The following is a 17,924-nucleotide window of genomic DNA, read 5'->3' as shown; positions in this document are numbered from 1 at the left end:
ATATATATCCTATTAATATTATAAATGTGAAAGTTTGTGAGTTTGGATGTTTGTGAGTTTGTGTGTTTGGATGTTTGTTAGTCAATCACGCAAAACCCGCTCGACCGATTTGGCTGAAATTTTCCACAAACATAGTTAATATACCCCATTGCGCAATAGGCTACTTTTCGTCACAATAGCGCACATACGTTTTTCCCAGGACCCCCACAAACCCCAAACTCACATCACCATCTCTGCAATCTCACACACTTTGGACCATAGCAAGCCACAAAATTCACATTGCCCTCTACAGCCTAGCCCCTAACCCCACACAATCTCATATACATATACTTTACCACTTTGCCCCTCACCTTAACGATACTCCAGGAGGCTACCTCTTTAACGCTCCGGAGCAGCCATGTTTGCCAACCCCCACCGCACTGACAATCCGCGACACCACCCACCCATGTCAATACCCCTAGGTGGTCTAATAAATGCAAAAAAAAAGTTTAAAAAAAGTTAAAAAAATATTAAAAACAAAAAAAAAAGGATTAAAAATTCAAATCACCCCCCTTTCCCTAGAACACATATAAAAGTAGTTAAAAACTGTGAAACACATACATGTTAGGTATGCCCGCGTCCAAAATCGCCCGCTCTACAAAGCTATACAAATATTTTTCCTGTTCGGTAAATGCCGTAGTGGGAAAAATGATCAAAAGTGCCAAACCGCCGTTTTTTCACTGTTTTGATTCTGATAAAAATTTGAATAAAAAGTGATCAAAGCAATAACATTTCCTGAAAATGGTAGAACTACAAAGTACACCCGGCCCCGCAAAAAAAGACGCCATATACATCCCCGTACATGCATGTATAAAAAAGTTACGGCCGTCGGAATATGGCGACTTTTCAAAAAAAAATTTTTTAACAGTTTTGGATTTGTTTTTAAGGGGTCAAAATGTAACTAAAACCATATAAATTTGGTATCCCCGGAATCGTAACGAAACACAGAATACAGGGGACATGTCATTTTGGTTGCACAGTGAACGCCGTAAAACCAAAGCCCGTAAGAATGTCGCAGAAATGCATTTTTTTCTTGAAATCCACCCCATTTTGAATTTTTTCCCTGCTTCACCAGTACATTATATAGAATAAGTAATGGTGGCATCATGAAGAAAAATTTGTCCCGCAAAAATTAAGACCTCATATGGCTCTGGGAGCAGAGAAATAAAAAAGTTATGGGGTTTAGAAGGAGGGGAGTCAGAAACGAAAATCAAAAAATGCCATCGGCGGGAAAGGGTTAACTTCAAATACCTCTGTCCCAAAGTCACTATGTAAAGTTTCTCACAACACCGTATAGCAGCTCTAATACATATTACATTCATCACAAAAGTCTCACGTATTCTCTGAATTACATTAAAAACAAGATACAAACTTACATTTCATATCCCATACCTTATACACACTACGAAAACCTTACCCGCGCCTGTATATACCCACTTCTACAATCACCGCAGACGAAGTCGCGGGTACCAGCTAGTATATATATAAATTTCAAGCTTCCCCTTAGGGGGCTTGACCCTGTCCCTATATACCTTTTCTTTTATCTTTGGGGGCCAGTGGGAAAGGATTAATACCCACAATTGGAGCAAGCTCCAATCGCTTTTTTTACGACCATATCTCTGCTATATAACACAGCTCTTGAGTGAACGCCATATTGAAACAGTTGACATCCGCCATAGTACAGTGAATGTGGGAAATGGAATCCTGTGTAATGAGGATTTCTATCTCTACCTGATATTTACTTCTTTGAGCACAGTTTATGGACATTGTTGATGACGTCAGCTGTCGCTATTCTGTCACCATTACTTACCACATTATCCAGAATAGATTGATGGGAAAGTATCTCTGCTTCTTACCCTATATTCACACAACAGTGAAAATTGGCCATGTGACAGCAAGTTTTTTTAATGGCTGTCACACGGTCACATTAATTTCAAGTCCATTGTCACAGACTGTCAAAATATAGGTCATGCTCTGTTTTTGCTCCATGCAAAACAGCTGTGAAAAATGGAATTTTTTCATGTTCATTTTGCACCACGGTTGTGTGAATTTAGGCTAGGGCTTCTTATTATCCTATCCATGAGTGGCTTTTCTGTTGATGAGAATGTATCAAACAGAGTCAAATCATGTGAGAGGCAGAATGTGGAAAAATAGATGAATCAGAGTTGCAGGTTTGGCTTACTAACTTTACAGCCCTGTTTTATACTTGTGGGGGAGATTTTTTTATATATCTTTGAGTTTAACTATAACCAAAATTTCTTGTTTAAATGCTGTAAAATAAAAAAAATGGCAGTAAGAAATGGCATCAATGATATCACAGCACGAATCCGGCAAGTTTTAGCAGTTACTGGTTTGTTTTATAAACCATAATACAATCTAAGTATTTGCAAAGGCGTATGTGTAATTTATGATGGAAGAGTTAGTGTCCAGTGTAGGCTGGATTACAAGGTTGTCAGAGACTATATTGCAAATTAGGTGACAGGGTACTGGATATAAGGACAAGCAGTCCTGTGATAGCATTGGCCATATCATCCAAACAATATTGCAGTATGCACAGATTTACTTTCACAATATGAAATAAATGTAACGTAATTTGAAAGAATTTGTTAAAGAATTCCTTTTTTTTAGTATATTCCAGACAAGGTGTTTGGGTGTTCTGCTTTCAGAAGGAAATTCTATACATTACAGATTTACAGTTCACAACATGTCAGTCCCTTTCATGCTTTCATACTATATAGTCTTAGTTGTTCGTTCTTGTTTCACCTTTACCCTGCACTATGAACCATGCATTGATAAAAGCTAATAAACCTCAAGCTGGAATGTAAGCTTTTATATGTAAGTATAACCAGTATCAGTACTAGAAACTATTATGTCTGAATGCTGCCACAGCAGTAAAAAGAAAAAATATGAATGCACTTTTCTTTACAGAATGGTATAATGGACATTGTTACTGGCTAACAGTCCCATTGTTCGAACCAAAACAAATCAGGGTCTCGAGACCCTCGAAACAAAACAAATCTTTGAAGATTCGCCCATCTCTAGTATTTATTAATATTTAGGTATTAAGCCTGTTCAGGGTGTGTGTCAAAAAATCTGCAATGTTTGTATGTCAAAAGTTATATGTTTTGCTTCTCATTTGCGGCCTTCATATCTCAGGCCACCAGTGATATTGATTTCTATTGATTCTATTGCTTGTCAGTCTACTAACATTTCCCAACAACATTGGTTAGAAAATTCTATCAGAGTGTATGAAATCTGAAAAAAGCATATTAAGGTGACCAAATGACAAAAACAGCTTCATAAGAGTTTATATGGCTTGCAATGGTACTGTAGCTGTCTCAGAAAAAGAGTGGAATAAGAGCACAAACAGCTCTAGTTGACACAAACCCTTTTAGTTTACAAGGCAGACACTCCTCGTGATCCGCTGTTATCAGGGGGAGAATAGGTGGTATTTCCCCAAAGGACAAACTATACACAGTGCCGATATCGCCCAGTGAAATCAACTGTATGTGTGACTTGCAGATGAATTAGGCCCTCCAGAACAAGAGCCCAACTCTCTGTAACAGTCTACTCTGTCATTTGGAAAAGGGATTGTCTTATCAGATATATAAGGTATTGCTAAACCTGCCACTCCTTGCAAGGCCAAAGTACACTGTTATCAATCTCTCTAATATCTTTTGTAATTGCCATGCATTTTGTGCATGGAAGACCTATGTTTGCTTTTGTACATTGTGTTGACTCATGAATGGCACTTAAGACTTTTACGTTACATGCCTAAGTTTGATAAGAATAATGGTTTGAGGTTGGCCACTTTAAATATAGGATGAACTGGGGCTTCCTTGGAACACTCCTACATTTGCTGTACCACTGATCCTGGCTGTCCCAACTTCAGCACTTTGGTGTCCTTAGGACGCCAATGAATTGCATACCAATGAGCAGGGAGTTGTCTGCTCCCTGCTTCACCATTCATCCCGTCTCTTCCCTGCGAGCTGCAGGCACAACGTGATGACGTCACTTATATCACGCCTGCTCTGATGCTGATCTGGTCCCTGAAGACATTGGACCCGAACAGCACGGGAGCGAGGAGAGGTGAGTATCTGTTTTTTCTTATTTTGTTTGGTATAAGAGGGACTTTAAACTGTGGGGCAGCTGGAGAGGGGCATTAAACTGGGGGCAATATTAGTTCATTTGAATAATGAAATATTACGCATTATAACAAGAGTAAGTGGACTCAGCAGCAAGATTACCATATGGCACAATGATAATGCTTTTATTGTCTATCCTACTACAGAGGTTAAAAGTAGGCAGCTGAGACAAAGTTATTTCCCTGCCAGAAATGCATGTTAACCTTATCTTTTATTTACTAGTGATTAGAAATAGACTAATATGTGTTCACAATCTACAGGGTGTGGTTCTATATTCCATTAAAAAATCTAATAATCTATAATAAATCTAAATTTATTCATTAGTAAATGTACATTTGTTCACTTATTTCCATGCAAGTGCAATAACTGAGAGACCATGTACACCCACCTTGCCCCCCAAAAAGGAAGGAAAAAATATGTTAAAGTATTTAAAATCCCTGTGAATAGATACAAATATGTTGGAAAGGAAGGAATTTATTATTATGCCCTATGATAAAGGTCATAATTGACAATATAACAGGTAGGTGTAAGTATCTGAGCAACTTTGACATGGGTCAAACTGTGACAACTAGACCACTTGGTCCATGTCTCGCAAACAGCAGGGAAAGTTTGCCATGAATGGGGCTGGTTAGAGTGTCAAAGTACCTTCCGTATACATGTAAGCATCAAAACTAACTATTTGAGCCATGTAAGAAGGTGAGCTGGTTTGAAGAATTACATTATTATACATCACATGAAAGACCAGGCATGTGTGGTTTCGCTACTTTATAGATAATACACCAAATGACATGCAAAGGGAGGTAGTGTGGTGCCTTAGGCAATTTTCCTAGAGTTTTGTATTCATGTGGATGTTACTTTACATGCACCACCTACCTAAACCACACCCCTTTATGACAATGGTACGCCTTAATAGCATTGCAGCATGGTGACTCACTAGTTAGCACGGCTGCCTTGCAGAACTGGGGCCCTGGATCTGACCAAGGACAACATCTATATGAATTTTGTATGTTCTTCCCATATGTATGTGGGTTTCCTCCATATGCCAATAAAATGCTGGCAGATAAATTGGCTCCCTTTATAGCAACTCTCCCTATATGGCAGGCTTTAAATCTTCTACTCCAGTGTGGGGCGCCATATTTTTAATTTTTTTTTTTTTTTTTTTAATCAGCTGCTACTTTCTTCTATATTTTTGCAATAGGTAGCAGACAATAATTTACTCTGTCCAAGCCGGTCTCCACTGCCGCATTTAGGCAGCGCTGCACCTACGTTACAACACTGAAGAATACCAGGATGTTACATACAGCATTGTGGCATTCTTCAGTGTCTTTACAGCATGCCATTGAGATGGTAGTAGCCCCCACACAGTATAATGCTCCACAGTGACCCTCACACAGTATAATGCTTCACAGTCGCTTTAGACAGTATAATGATCACAGCAAGGGGCCACTGTGGAGCATTATACTGTTGGGGCCTATGTAAAGCATTATAATGTCTGGGGCCACTCTGGAGCATTATACTGTGTGGGGGCCTCTGTTGAGCATTATATGATCAGGGGCCACTGTGGAGCATTTTATACTGCGTGGGGAATTTTGGGTAACATTATATATACTGTGTAGGGACCACAGATCAGGAAACTGTCAGATACATTGGGAAGGAAGGGGCATACAAATTTTGCCAGTATGGAACCCCAAAATTTCTGATGGTAGAATAGAATAAATAACAGCACAATACTAAAAGGCAGAATAAAATGAACATTACAGCAGAATACAGGTAGGGACATTTATTTTTCAAATGTAACTAAGTATAGTAGAGGACGGATCCCAGCAAAATTCTCATCCAAAGATGGATTCCACCTTCAGAAACTTTAGGAACCACTCAGTGGCGTAACTAAAGTCTTGTGGGCCCTGCTGCACTCTTTTGTCTGGGGCTCCCTACCTCATCCCTACAGCGAAGTCTTGATAGTGATGGTTACGGGTACTAAGTAGTTTAATCAATCTTAGTGTGGTTAGGATAATCTGTGGGTCTTCTTGGTTTATAGGCAAGATGGAAGCTGCAATCTCAATACTGATGCCAGTGCTTATGGGCCCCCTAAGGCTCCTGGGCCCCGGTGCCACTGCACCCCAAGTTATACCCCTGGAACAACTGCTCTATTCCACAATGCTCCCTGTGCTTGGAGTCCCTTGGCGAGAAAAGCGCATTACAAATGTTTGTCATTGTAATAATAGAACTGGCCTATTCGAACACCCTGCATACTGCAAAAACTGTCCAGGAATGTTTGTTCTGTAGCAGAACTCCACTCTACAATCAGAGACACACACAGAAGCAGGTTCCTAGCCATCTGACTACCTGGGACAGAAGAATTTATTGCCTGTGTTTACCCCCATCCCTTTTACATGATTTCCATGTTAATTCCCTGGATCCTTGTTTGTTGATATTATAGAGAGAATCCCGGCAAAACTTCTCACCACCAGGTAAAATAAAGATTGTAGCTAACCTAGGATATGCCCTTTCTCTCCAGTGACCTCAAAACATCTACATAGTGCACCTCTAGGGTACATATATCCTTGTCTACAACAACATGCTATAAGCAATGCTAGAATGAAACAAGTCATATAAAAGTAAATCTAATTTGTCCCACAGTACTGTCACATATTCTATAGCAAAAATAACTTGATACTTTCAATGTAACACAGCAAATAACTGCATACACTTACAATGAGAGAATATAACTACGTATCTAAGCTCAAGATCTTCACTGCTATTCTAGGTAGAAGTTCATAAAGCCAATATTAAGGTTATTAATCAAAATAGAACATTTACAGTACAAAATAATCCTGATGTATATAAATTCTATGTCATATAGCAGTATCACTATACTTGATGCATTGAAAAACATAGATCTACTACAGTACAGCTCTATGTTGCTTATATATTTGTGTAAAATAAAAAACATACTGTATCGTTTGGTAAATTGTAACTTACCCAGAATAAAAAGTTAAATATGAACATAGAGTATTTCAAACATTTGTTCACGCCTGCCATTTTCAGTGGCTGTGATGAAACCGAGACTCGCTGTGAATGAGAGAATATGTCTGTAGAGCACTATAAAAAGGTGTGTATGCAAATATAGCAGTGGGCTAAATATTAACCACCCTATTTAAAGCATGCCACTCTGCGCCGTCTCCACCTGCCTCTGCTAACTCCATTACTAATGAAATATTACATATCATGTTTATCTTCAGTAATATAAAAAAGTTATAGTTCTTATTAATGGTGAAAGTGAGATAGAAGAGAAAAGAAGTGAGTCATATGAATCTATTAATATTGTCACTATGTGTTTGTAAATATAAGTTTGTACCTAAGAATTTACATAGACAACTGCGAACTACAGAAGCAGTATACAGTATCTCACGGCAGGTTCTATCATTTTTGTGTGATTTGTAATAATAAGTTGTCAGTTAATTATTAGCATATTATTATTATTATTATTATTAATGTGAAGATTATTATTATTACTTCCCATTTACTCCTGAAAATAACTCGTCTGATCTCATCAAATTTTGTAATTGAATTGAAGTTTTTCTAGTTGACGTCAGCTATTCTGAAGAACTGAGAGTCCAGCAGGAAATTCAGTTATTACTGCAATTTATTCTATCCGCCGAACAAGCCATACTTCTCCTGCTGAATTTGCTATAGATAGAGATGAGCGAATTTTAAAAAAAATTTCGAAAACAATTCGATCTGAATTAATTCACAGTGAATCATGTTTAAAAAACCCCAGCTAGTAGCCCCAAGTACCTGGTTGATCCTGCCCAGAAGTGAAGAAGTCACCCTATGCATCTTCATAGGCTGACTTCTTCTATAAACTGCAATACATGAAGTCAACCTATGAAGAAGTCAGCCTATGAAGATGCATAGGGTGACTTCTTCACTTCTGGGCAGGATCAACCAGGTACTTGGGGCTACTAGTAGATGCAGCAGGGGGTGCCATGAGAGCATTGGCATAGCAGAACCCTTTGGATGCTGCGGTCATATATGACTGCAGTATCCAAGGGGTTAAAACCCCTATTATGCAGCTAACACCCTGTTATGGAGCAGGGTGTTAACTTTCAGTCACGGCTAACATCTTCTCCCGATCCCGTAGGCAGTAGTGAAAGGGTTGAAGGACTGCAACATCACAGGGCTGGCAGCTGATTAGCTGCATGCATGGCATTGTGGGTGATCCTGTGTTCCCAGAGTTCCTTGCACCATGACTGAACAAGTGCAGCAGCTATTTTTTAAAGAAATTTGATTTGTTACCACAAAGAGTGAGGGAATCCATATTTGATGTGAATTGAATATTTTCTGAAATTTGGATCAAATTCCATTTAATCAGATTCAATTCGTTCCTCTCAAGTTATAGATATTGAACAAGGAAAATGAGTAGACATTTAATGGATATCAGAGATGTATTAGATATCAGTTAGAGATCACTGTGTCATTGGCTGAGATGGACTTGCTGTAATGGGGAGTTAGATAGAACTTATTTGCTCCAGGACATGCAGAAACTTTAGCAGCTCATATTTAGCATTACAGCACATTTTTTGATAGATATGTTTTGCTGTGCTGTGTTTATATACCTAGATTCCATGCATTGTAGCTTCATATAACAGCCCTATACAGTATATTACCCTTTACTGATCATTATCTTAGAATTTATCTCAGCCAGTGAATACAGATAGCTTATCTGTGTTTTTTTTTGTGGATATTACCCTGTTCTTCCCTGAATGAGCTGTGACTGACCATAGTCTAGGCTTTCTAAGTCTGGTGGCTAATTAGCTACAGACTGACTACACTGACTACATTGCTTCTTTGAGCTATCACGGTCACATTGTAGCCACTGAGCCTTAGGGAGTAGGGGGATTTATTAACATTATATGTGACATTTTCCCACTATATGAAATATTCATTGTTACTACTTTGGGAGTTCTTCCCATTTTTAGTTGGCATTTGACACCTCAATTGTGATTGTATTAAAATTATGAACAAAAGTTATGTTTTATTTTTGTTTTTTTAATTTGGGAATCTATTCTCCATGAGGTGAATTGAACTTTTGCTTAGTTATTATAACCCCTGGTTACTCATACTTTTTAACAGCTATGACAATAGTTTGGGTGTGGTTGGACCAATAAAATAAAATGACTAAATATTGCTCATTTCCTTTACCCCGGCCACCCTTTAATAGAGATAAATATGCTGTTTTGGCATAACAAAATCTCTATTATGTTGGAAAACTATATCATTTTTCAAAAACTTCTTATAGCTGTGACAAACTGACTCTTCAGAACACTATGACTGTAAATGTTTTTGTTTCTGACTTTTCTTACTAGTGAGTACCTATTTTTTTCAATACTCATGACTACATGATAATAGTCTTTGGCATAGTTGAATTATGAACTTAAACACAGGGCGCCCTATAAGAAAAAACAATCGGCACACAGCATTATCAAACACCAATACAGTGCACCAAGACGGTAGTGAGTAAAAGCAATAAACAGGACTTTCTAAGATATTCTGGGTAGGCATACTGTATGGTGACACACCTAAGGATTAGAGATGAGCGAGTAGTATTCGATCGAGTAGGTATTCAATCGAATATTACGGTATTCAATATACTCGTACTCGATCGAGTACCACTCGCTATTCGATTGGAAAAGTTTGATGCAGAACCAGCATTGATTGGCCAAATGCTATACAGTCGGCCAATCAACGCTGGTTCTTCTCCTACCTTTAGAAGTCTTCTCTGTGCAGCTTCCCCGTGGCGTCTTCCAGCTCTGAATTCACTCTGCCAGGCATCGGGCCTGGGCAGAGCCAACTGCGCATGTCCGCTTGTAGTGTGGGCATGCACAGTCGGCTCTGCCCAGGCCCGATGCCTGGCAGAGTGAATTCAGAGCCGGAAGATGCCGCGGGGACGCTGCACGGAGAAGACTGCTCGGAGGATCCAGCCCGACCCTTACTCGTGGACTTGGTAAGTATAATTTGATCGAACAATATTCGATTCGAGTAGTCGAATATTGAGGGGCTACTCAAAACGAATATTGAATCTCGAACATTTTACTGTTCGCCCATCTCTACTAAGGATGCTAACTGGAGAGGATGACCTTTACCCCGCTGCAAAATTATGATAGTCCCAGTTTTGCATTACTGTCCATTGTTGTATTACTTAATATATAATTGTAAAGCTTGTTTCCTAAGCTCAATGGCTTAACTTTACATCTATCCGCAGTAAACGTCATCTGCCATTTTTCTCCTTGAGCCTTCAGTTTCCATAAATCCCTCTGTAATATTACACTATTGTGCTCTGTGTTGATACTTTACAGAACTTTGTATCATCTGCAAACATTGGGATTTTACTCTGTAAACTCTTTACCATGTCATAAATAAACGGTTTGTGAACTCTATATTTAATGTTTTACTTTTATTAGATATTTCTCTTCAACAGTCATATCTATCTATCTATCTATCTATCTATCTATCTATCTATTTATCTATCTATCTATCTATCTATTTATCTATAGAGAGAATCTATCTATATCTATCTGTTATTATTATTATATATTTTTTTTCTTTTTAAATATCACTACTTATATTTATTCCTAAATCCCTCCATGGGGCAGTCATAATGAAGGCGCACATTTATAAAGAAACATTCGCGAGGTTATATAAAGAGATGACATGAGATTATCTGTTGTCTCCCACAGGACAGAGGGAAGGATATACCTCAGATCAGATAGGCCATGCTTCTAGTTAAGCATGTGCCTCAGAAGGGAGCCAGCAGTTGCTGTACCCAAGACGTCTAGAAGGAGAACACAGGTGGCTTGTACTTGGTACTCGAGGACACAATTCCCAGTCAATGGAAGCCACAGAGGATAGAGAGATACTCAGTTATACTAAAAGAGTGAGTGTTGGTGAGTCCAAGCATAGCTTGTCACATTGTGTGGTCTATGGAGTGCTTGGGCCATGAGGATGTACTGTTATGCCATGTGCCATTTTGTGTGTGTGTGTGTGTGGCATGTTTTTGTAGGTCTGCATTGGCATTGTAGAGAAGGAGCAACACCATGTTGTATAGAGACTATTACATTGTTGTTGTTGGGTGTCCTGTTGATGTTTGCTTAATATGACATTTTTGCAGGAGAATTTGTGATAACTCATAGAGAAGGATGATAACTGTCCACCCAGACAACAGATAACTGCATATCAGCCTATTTGGTAGAGTATTAATGAACGGTGAGGTTGGTGCAAGTGTCAAGGTGTTACTGGCGACTGAGGAGTATGCCAGTGCCATGTACGTAGCCCCCCCCCCCCCCCAGTTCATGCAGGAATAGTGTTCAGTTTCCAGGACAGACACAAGACTGGTTGGTAAAGGTTAAGTTGGTTAATTTGCCAAGTTTGTGGGTCTGTGTGAGACAGGTTGTGATGCCCAGGGCAGCTGGAGTAAGTGTCCTGAAGCCCCGAGAGTGTGGGCACAGTCACAGATGTGACTGTGAGGTAGAGGAGCCTATCTCAGATCAGCAAGTCAAACATGAGGCCGTTTACCCATGCATGAGTTAATTTGTTTTGTTAGGAGTAGAGATTGACATGTTGCGTGTTATACGTCAACTCATGTAAGTGTGTAGCTATCTTCACTGCCTATGTGTCATTTGTCTGTAAAAGCGCAAAACAAGCACTGATGTCATTGACTGTTAAAGTGCACCTGTATATAGATTGCCAACCATTGCTATTTCCTTTGTTACATTGTCAAGAGAATTTAGCAGACTGAATTTGATGTTTAATGCATTGCATGTTTTTCAAATTCCATTCTGTACTTTAAAGCAACATGCAGGCGACTGCGTTTGATTCGAAGGGCCATGAATAAACTGTACGACCCGTGCCTCCAAATCCCCATTCACTGGGGAGTTTTGTTCATGGCCCCTTACACGGGACTACAGTCATTTGTATGAGGCCATAGAAATACACTCACCGGCCACTTTATTAGGTACACCATGCTAGTAACGGGTTGGACCCCCTTTTGCCTTCAGAACTGCCTCAATTCTTCATGGCATAGATTCAACAAGGTGCTGGAAGCATTCCTCAGAGATTTTGGTCCATATTGACATGATGGCATCACACAGTTGCCGCAGATTTGTCGGCTGCACATCCATGATGCGAATCTCCCGTTCCACCACATCCCAAAGATGCTCTATTGGATTGAGATCTGGTGACTGTGGAGGCCATTGGAGTACAGTGAACTCATTGTCATGTTCAAGAAACCAGTCTGAGATGATTCCAGCTTTATGACATGGCGCATTATCCTGCTGAAAGTAGCCATCAGATGTTGGGTACATTGTGGTCATAAAGGGATGGACATGGTCAGCAACAATACTCAGGTAGGCTTTGGCGTTGCAACGATGCTCAATTGGTACCAAGGGGCCCAAAGAGTGCCAAGAAAATATTCCCCACACCATGACACCACCACCACCAGCCTGAACCGTTGATACAAGGCAGGATGGATCCATGCTTTCATGTTGTTGACGCCAAATTCTGACCCTACCATCCGAATGTCGCAGCAGAAATCGAGACTCATCAGACCAGGCAACGTTTTTCCACTCTTCAATTGTCCAATTTCGATGAGCTTGTGCAAATTGTAGCCTCAGTTTCCTGTTCTTAGCTGAAAGGAGTGGCACCCGGTGTGGTCTTCTGCTGCTGTAGCCCATCTGCCTCAAAGTTCGACGTACTGTGCGTTCAGAGATGCTCTTCTGGCTACCTTGGTTGTAGCGGGTGGCTATTTGAGTCACTGTTGCCTTTCTATCAGCTCGAACCAGTCTGGCCATTCTCCTCTGACCTCTGGCATCAACAACGCATTTCCGCCCACAGAACTGCCGCTCACTGGATGTTTTTTCTTTTTCGGACCATTCTCTGTAAACCCTAGAGATGGTTGTGCGTGAAAATCCCAGTAGATCAGCAGTTTCTGAAATACTCAGACCAGCCCTTCTGGCACCAACAACCATGCCACGTTCAAAGGCACTCAAATCACCTTTCTTCCCCATACTGATGCTTGGTTTGAGCTGCAGGAGATTGTCTTGACCATGTCTACATGCCTAAATGCACTGAGTTGCCGCCATGTGATTGGCTGATTAGAAATTAAGTGTTAACGAGCAGTTGGACAGGTGTACCTAATAAAGTGGCCGGTGAGTGTAGGTCAGCATGCTAGCTGTGAAAATCATGGCTAGCAGACTGACGGTGCTCGTTGTGTGAATGAGGCCTTAGATAGTCTTTAAATACTTTTTGCATCACAACTATAGTCTCTGAAATTTGTTGCAGTCACAATGTTACAAACAGATCCCTTCATGAAATATAAATATATGTTGAGCAAAGAAATATCTACAAATTCCTATCTGATCAAGATTAATAGAAAATGGGGTTAGTAGTCAAAATGGCAGATTTCCTCTACAAATGAGATCTCCACATGCTGTGCAATGAGTAGAGAGCACGTATTGTGTATCCAGTAAAAGTCCAGAAGACTCTCCATAAACCGAGCGCTATTTTCATAGCTGTGAAGGGAGCAATAACCGGTTAATAATTGAACATTTTTTTTAAATTTCCTGTCATGTTTCACGTACATAAAGCAAGCACTTTTAGGAAGCTGTTTATACATATCACATACCAGATTTACTTTTCATAGTTTTCAACTTTGTAGACCAATGAAGCCGTTGATGGTCTTGGCGAATGTAGTGCCAGATGTAGTATGCTGTGTGTAAAATCCAGGCTTAAATAATAATAATTATAATGATAATAATATGAGGAACAGTCCATTCAATGAATGTTAAAGAGTAAAGAGATAAAATCAGGTGTCCGGTTTTCAACCAGTAAAATATAAAGGGTAATATACTCTATAAATGACCAAGGTTTATTTCCCCCTTAATTGGGCAATGTAACATATGGGCGTAATTTACTCTTAGGACAATTGCATGAAAAGGAATGGGGAAAACATCTGGTTCGCAAGCACATAAAATTTCTTCTCTGGAGTATTCTGGTTGCAGCAGAACCACCATGAGAGGTATAGAAGAAGGAAATATAATAGCGATATTATTTTTTGGTAATGGTACTCATGTCATTGCCTTGCTTTATCATTGCCATCGTCATATCAAATTGGTAGGTTATTGTTGTAAAATATCCTTCACTTATTACCCTGTTGAAATGAATATGCACCTTCTAGACACAATAGCACTCTTTGAATACAGCAAGTATGGCCCTGTTCTGTCTTGGTTTGTGCTACTCATTAATTCTGCCTCACATTGTTTTCTTGGTAGAGCTCGCAGCAGAACACTGAAAAAATAAGTGTTCTCCTTAATCCTGCTGTGGCTACTTCAGCTACGGAGTCCACAGCTCGAGAATCCCTAATGATTAGATCCATTCATCTGGGCTTAGTCAGCAGCGGAAAAACGGGGGCATGAAAACCAAGAGGAATCCGAAGCGGAATCCACCTCAAATCCTTCTTCAGTTTCTGATGTGTGAACAGGGACTATCACCCCCTTCTGACTTGTCAGAAGATTATATGGTGCATGTGAATATCAGTATCTACAAACTACTAGTATCTATACTAATGAAAATATTAAAATTGCAATGTTTTCTACATACAACTAGATGGACAGCATTTTGGCACTTCCTTCCTACAGACATGTGGCTATCGTTTGATCACACAAGAGTCATAAGAAAAATAGAAAAGGATTTACATACCAGAAGCATGCGGTCATTGACATCAGTTGGCCCAGCAGTGAGGTAAAGACAATCTGGATTGACAATAAATAATAATACAAAAATAATGATGTACTGTACAGTGAAAGTCTTAGACAGAATATGTTACAAAATGCTGTAAAAAAATTGAATTGCAAAGTGAATGAACAAAAGAGAAATCTAATTAAAGCTTCATTTGGTGGGGCCACCCTTTGCCTTCAGCACATTGTCAATTCTTCTAGGTACACTTACACACAATTTTTTAAGGAACTCGGCATGAGACTGGTTCCAAACATCTTTCAGAAATAACCACAGACCTTCTGTACATGTAGTTGCCATCACAACTTTTCCTTCAGCGCCCTTTTGCTGCGGCCTGCTACGTGGAACCTTAGCCGTAATCTGGACAGAAGAAAACTCTTGAAGGTAGAAAAAATGCATGATGGGATTCAAGTTCCAAAAGACAAAAAGTCCATTTGTATTTTTGTAATTATACAGTGTGATTCAGAAACATCAAGGGCAGAAGTGTAAAGTATGGGTGTTGTGCTGGACAAGCCAACTGTGACTGAGGGAAGGATATGTGTAATGAGCGTGAAAATCCTATAACACTGTTCCCAACCTTTTCAGAATTAGGGCAACTCTAGAAAAAATTTTTCCATGGGGCATGAGTATTTTGTTTCATGTACATGTAGTGCCAATATATTCATGATAAAGACATTGTACTGTTCAGAACCCTTATAGACAGGGTAAGAGAAAAGTCAGTGTGTTGTATATATGCAGGTGTTGTACTGTACTTTGTCCACATATGGAGGATAAGAGAAGAGACATTCTGCAATACCTATATACGCAGGATAAAGGTAATGGTACTGTGCGATGCCCATATAAGAAGGATAAGGGTAGTGGTCTTTCTCAGTGGTTATTTACGCAGGGTAAAAGAAATGGAATAGAAAACAGTGTTATTGCGCAGGGTCTATTAATGCAGGGTAAAATAAGGGGTACTTTACCAAGGCTGTTTGTGCATGAAAAAAGAAAAGGTACTGTGCAGTACAATGTAGGATAACATCTGAATTACCTTTAAATTGTAAGCTCTTGTACCTTGTAGGCAACGTGTTATATCCCACTGTACCAGTTAGCCATATAGGCAGTGAATAGCGCCAAGTCAAACTTGGTGGGCACTCATGGGACCCCCATCCATACCGACTATATGATAATACACTATTGGTCACCAGTGTCCTTGGCGCATGACATGGAGCTATGCCTGAAGGACTCTAAAACAAGTACTGAAAATGTTCACAACAATGTTGTTAATGTTTCATTAATAGGTTAGTCACTTCTGAACTACTCTGTGACATAGCTATAGGAACAAACAATGACTAGGATTTGATACTGATTGTGTAAGTACAGTATGTAAATGAAATGTCTTAGGTCCATTGCAACATACTATAGCATGTAATATTATTTAAAAGGTTAATACACAAGGACAGTAAATGAAGTAACACTGAACACACTGCAACGAGAACACATCTGCTATTCATACCTAATTGTAGAAACATCTGCATTCTACGTCTATGAATGTTCAGTTTTGATCCTTACTATTATATTATTAGGTGGTGCACGGACAGACACATGTAAGCAATTATGAAAAAAAGTAAAAAGAGCTGGGAAATGTATTATATGAATTCAACGTGCATGACCAGTTATGTCTGACGTATTTAAAGAAGTCTTTGTGAATGTTATTATTTAATCATTAACTCCATGGAGAATAATACTCCTGAATAACTAGCACTTTGACAAAGATCTAAAGAAATGTTTCTAGTGCTACAATAAAAGCAGAGCGGACAATGAATACATACTGTTTTATTAACAGTCATAAAAGATTTGTTTTGGCTCTAGCAGGTTACCATACCCAGGATATGTATACGCGATTCCTTATCCCGCTACGTTTCCACTTCGTGTTTGGTTTCTAATTGGAATAGGGTTATAAAGATTACAACAAACTCCTTGTCTCCAAAACACACACGTAGCAAAATAAATAATGTTAAAATGCATAAACCGTATCAAATTCAGTTATAAATATGTGCTCCAAAAGCAACACTTTCTGATCTGCTAGGGTTTCTGTTCCTTGTGGAAGAATTCTGAATCCTAAGTATTTGTTTTAATAATTCTACCTCAATTTGACAGCTTGTTATAGACAAATAGACATAGATATCCTTCCCCACCAGCTGGGAGATTCAGGAAGCACAGACGGTTCACAATTCACTGTCAGATTCTATAGATGTCTTTATTCTACATACTCAGGTATACAGATTTATATACACTGATGCCATCAGGGTTCGCTATGTGCAGAGGACAAGACGTGGCGGTAGTGTGGCATTCCAATGTTCTGCTGGGAAATCGGTGCCAGATTTCATAGGACACCTTCAGAGGTTTTGTGGCGTTCACGTTCAGAGTTGTTTTGGTGACATGAGGAAAACCGACCTGCATTAATTGGTAGTTGTTTGTCACACTTATGCCTCATTCACTCTTGTGCCTGCTGACCATCTGTCATGTTTCTGCCAAAATTGGAAACGGTTTGCAAACGGTGCACTTAAAAACCCATTCACTTCAATGGGTTTTTAAAGCAATCCACAGGTGTCCGTTTGCAGCTTCTCCACTGTGAATCCACTTTTTTTTGGTCGGACATAAAGTCAGACATGCAGGACTCTGTGTCCAAAAAAATGGTGAAGAGGCTGCAGACGGACACCTGCGGATTGCTTTAAAAACCCATTTGCAAACCATTCCCAATATGGTTTTCTGCAATTTCCACGGAAACATGATGAACAGACAGTAGGCGCAAATGTGAATGAGGCATTAGTTGTTTCATATCTTACAACATAATTTAATACAAAGTTAACCTCAATACAATATTGACAATAATTTTCTTTACTGAAAATGCCAATTTCTCTTTAGTTAAGATAAGTAAGACCTTGTGTACAAGACCATTTGGTTTTT

General features: G+C 39.3%; 1 protein-coding gene across 1 annotated transcript in view; it reads right to left on the bottom strand.

Annotated features, from left to right (window-relative positions):
• The window catches only part of TSPAN8 (tetraspanin 8), a 47,766-nt gene extending 40,495 nt beyond the window's left edge, over positions 1–7,271 (bottom strand). The window contains exon 1 of the mRNA XM_075276310.1: positions 7,167–7,271. Coding sequence (XP_075132411.1) covers positions 7,167–7,226 — 60 coding nt within the window. The 5' untranslated portion in view covers positions 7,227–7,271. The remainder of the gene's footprint in view (positions 1–7,166) is intronic.
• Positions 7,272–17,924: the final 10,653 nt, after the last annotated feature.

The sequence above is a fragment of the Leptodactylus fuscus genome, chromosome 5, assembly GCF_031893055.1.
Source record: "Leptodactylus fuscus isolate aLepFus1 chromosome 5, aLepFus1.hap2, whole genome shotgun sequence".
In the NCBI taxonomy this organism is placed as follows: domain Eukaryota; kingdom Metazoa; phylum Chordata; class Amphibia; order Anura; family Leptodactylidae; genus Leptodactylus; species Leptodactylus fuscus.
The sequence above is the reverse complement of the archived record's forward strand: the minus strand, read 5'-3'. Positions and strand labels throughout refer to the sequence as shown.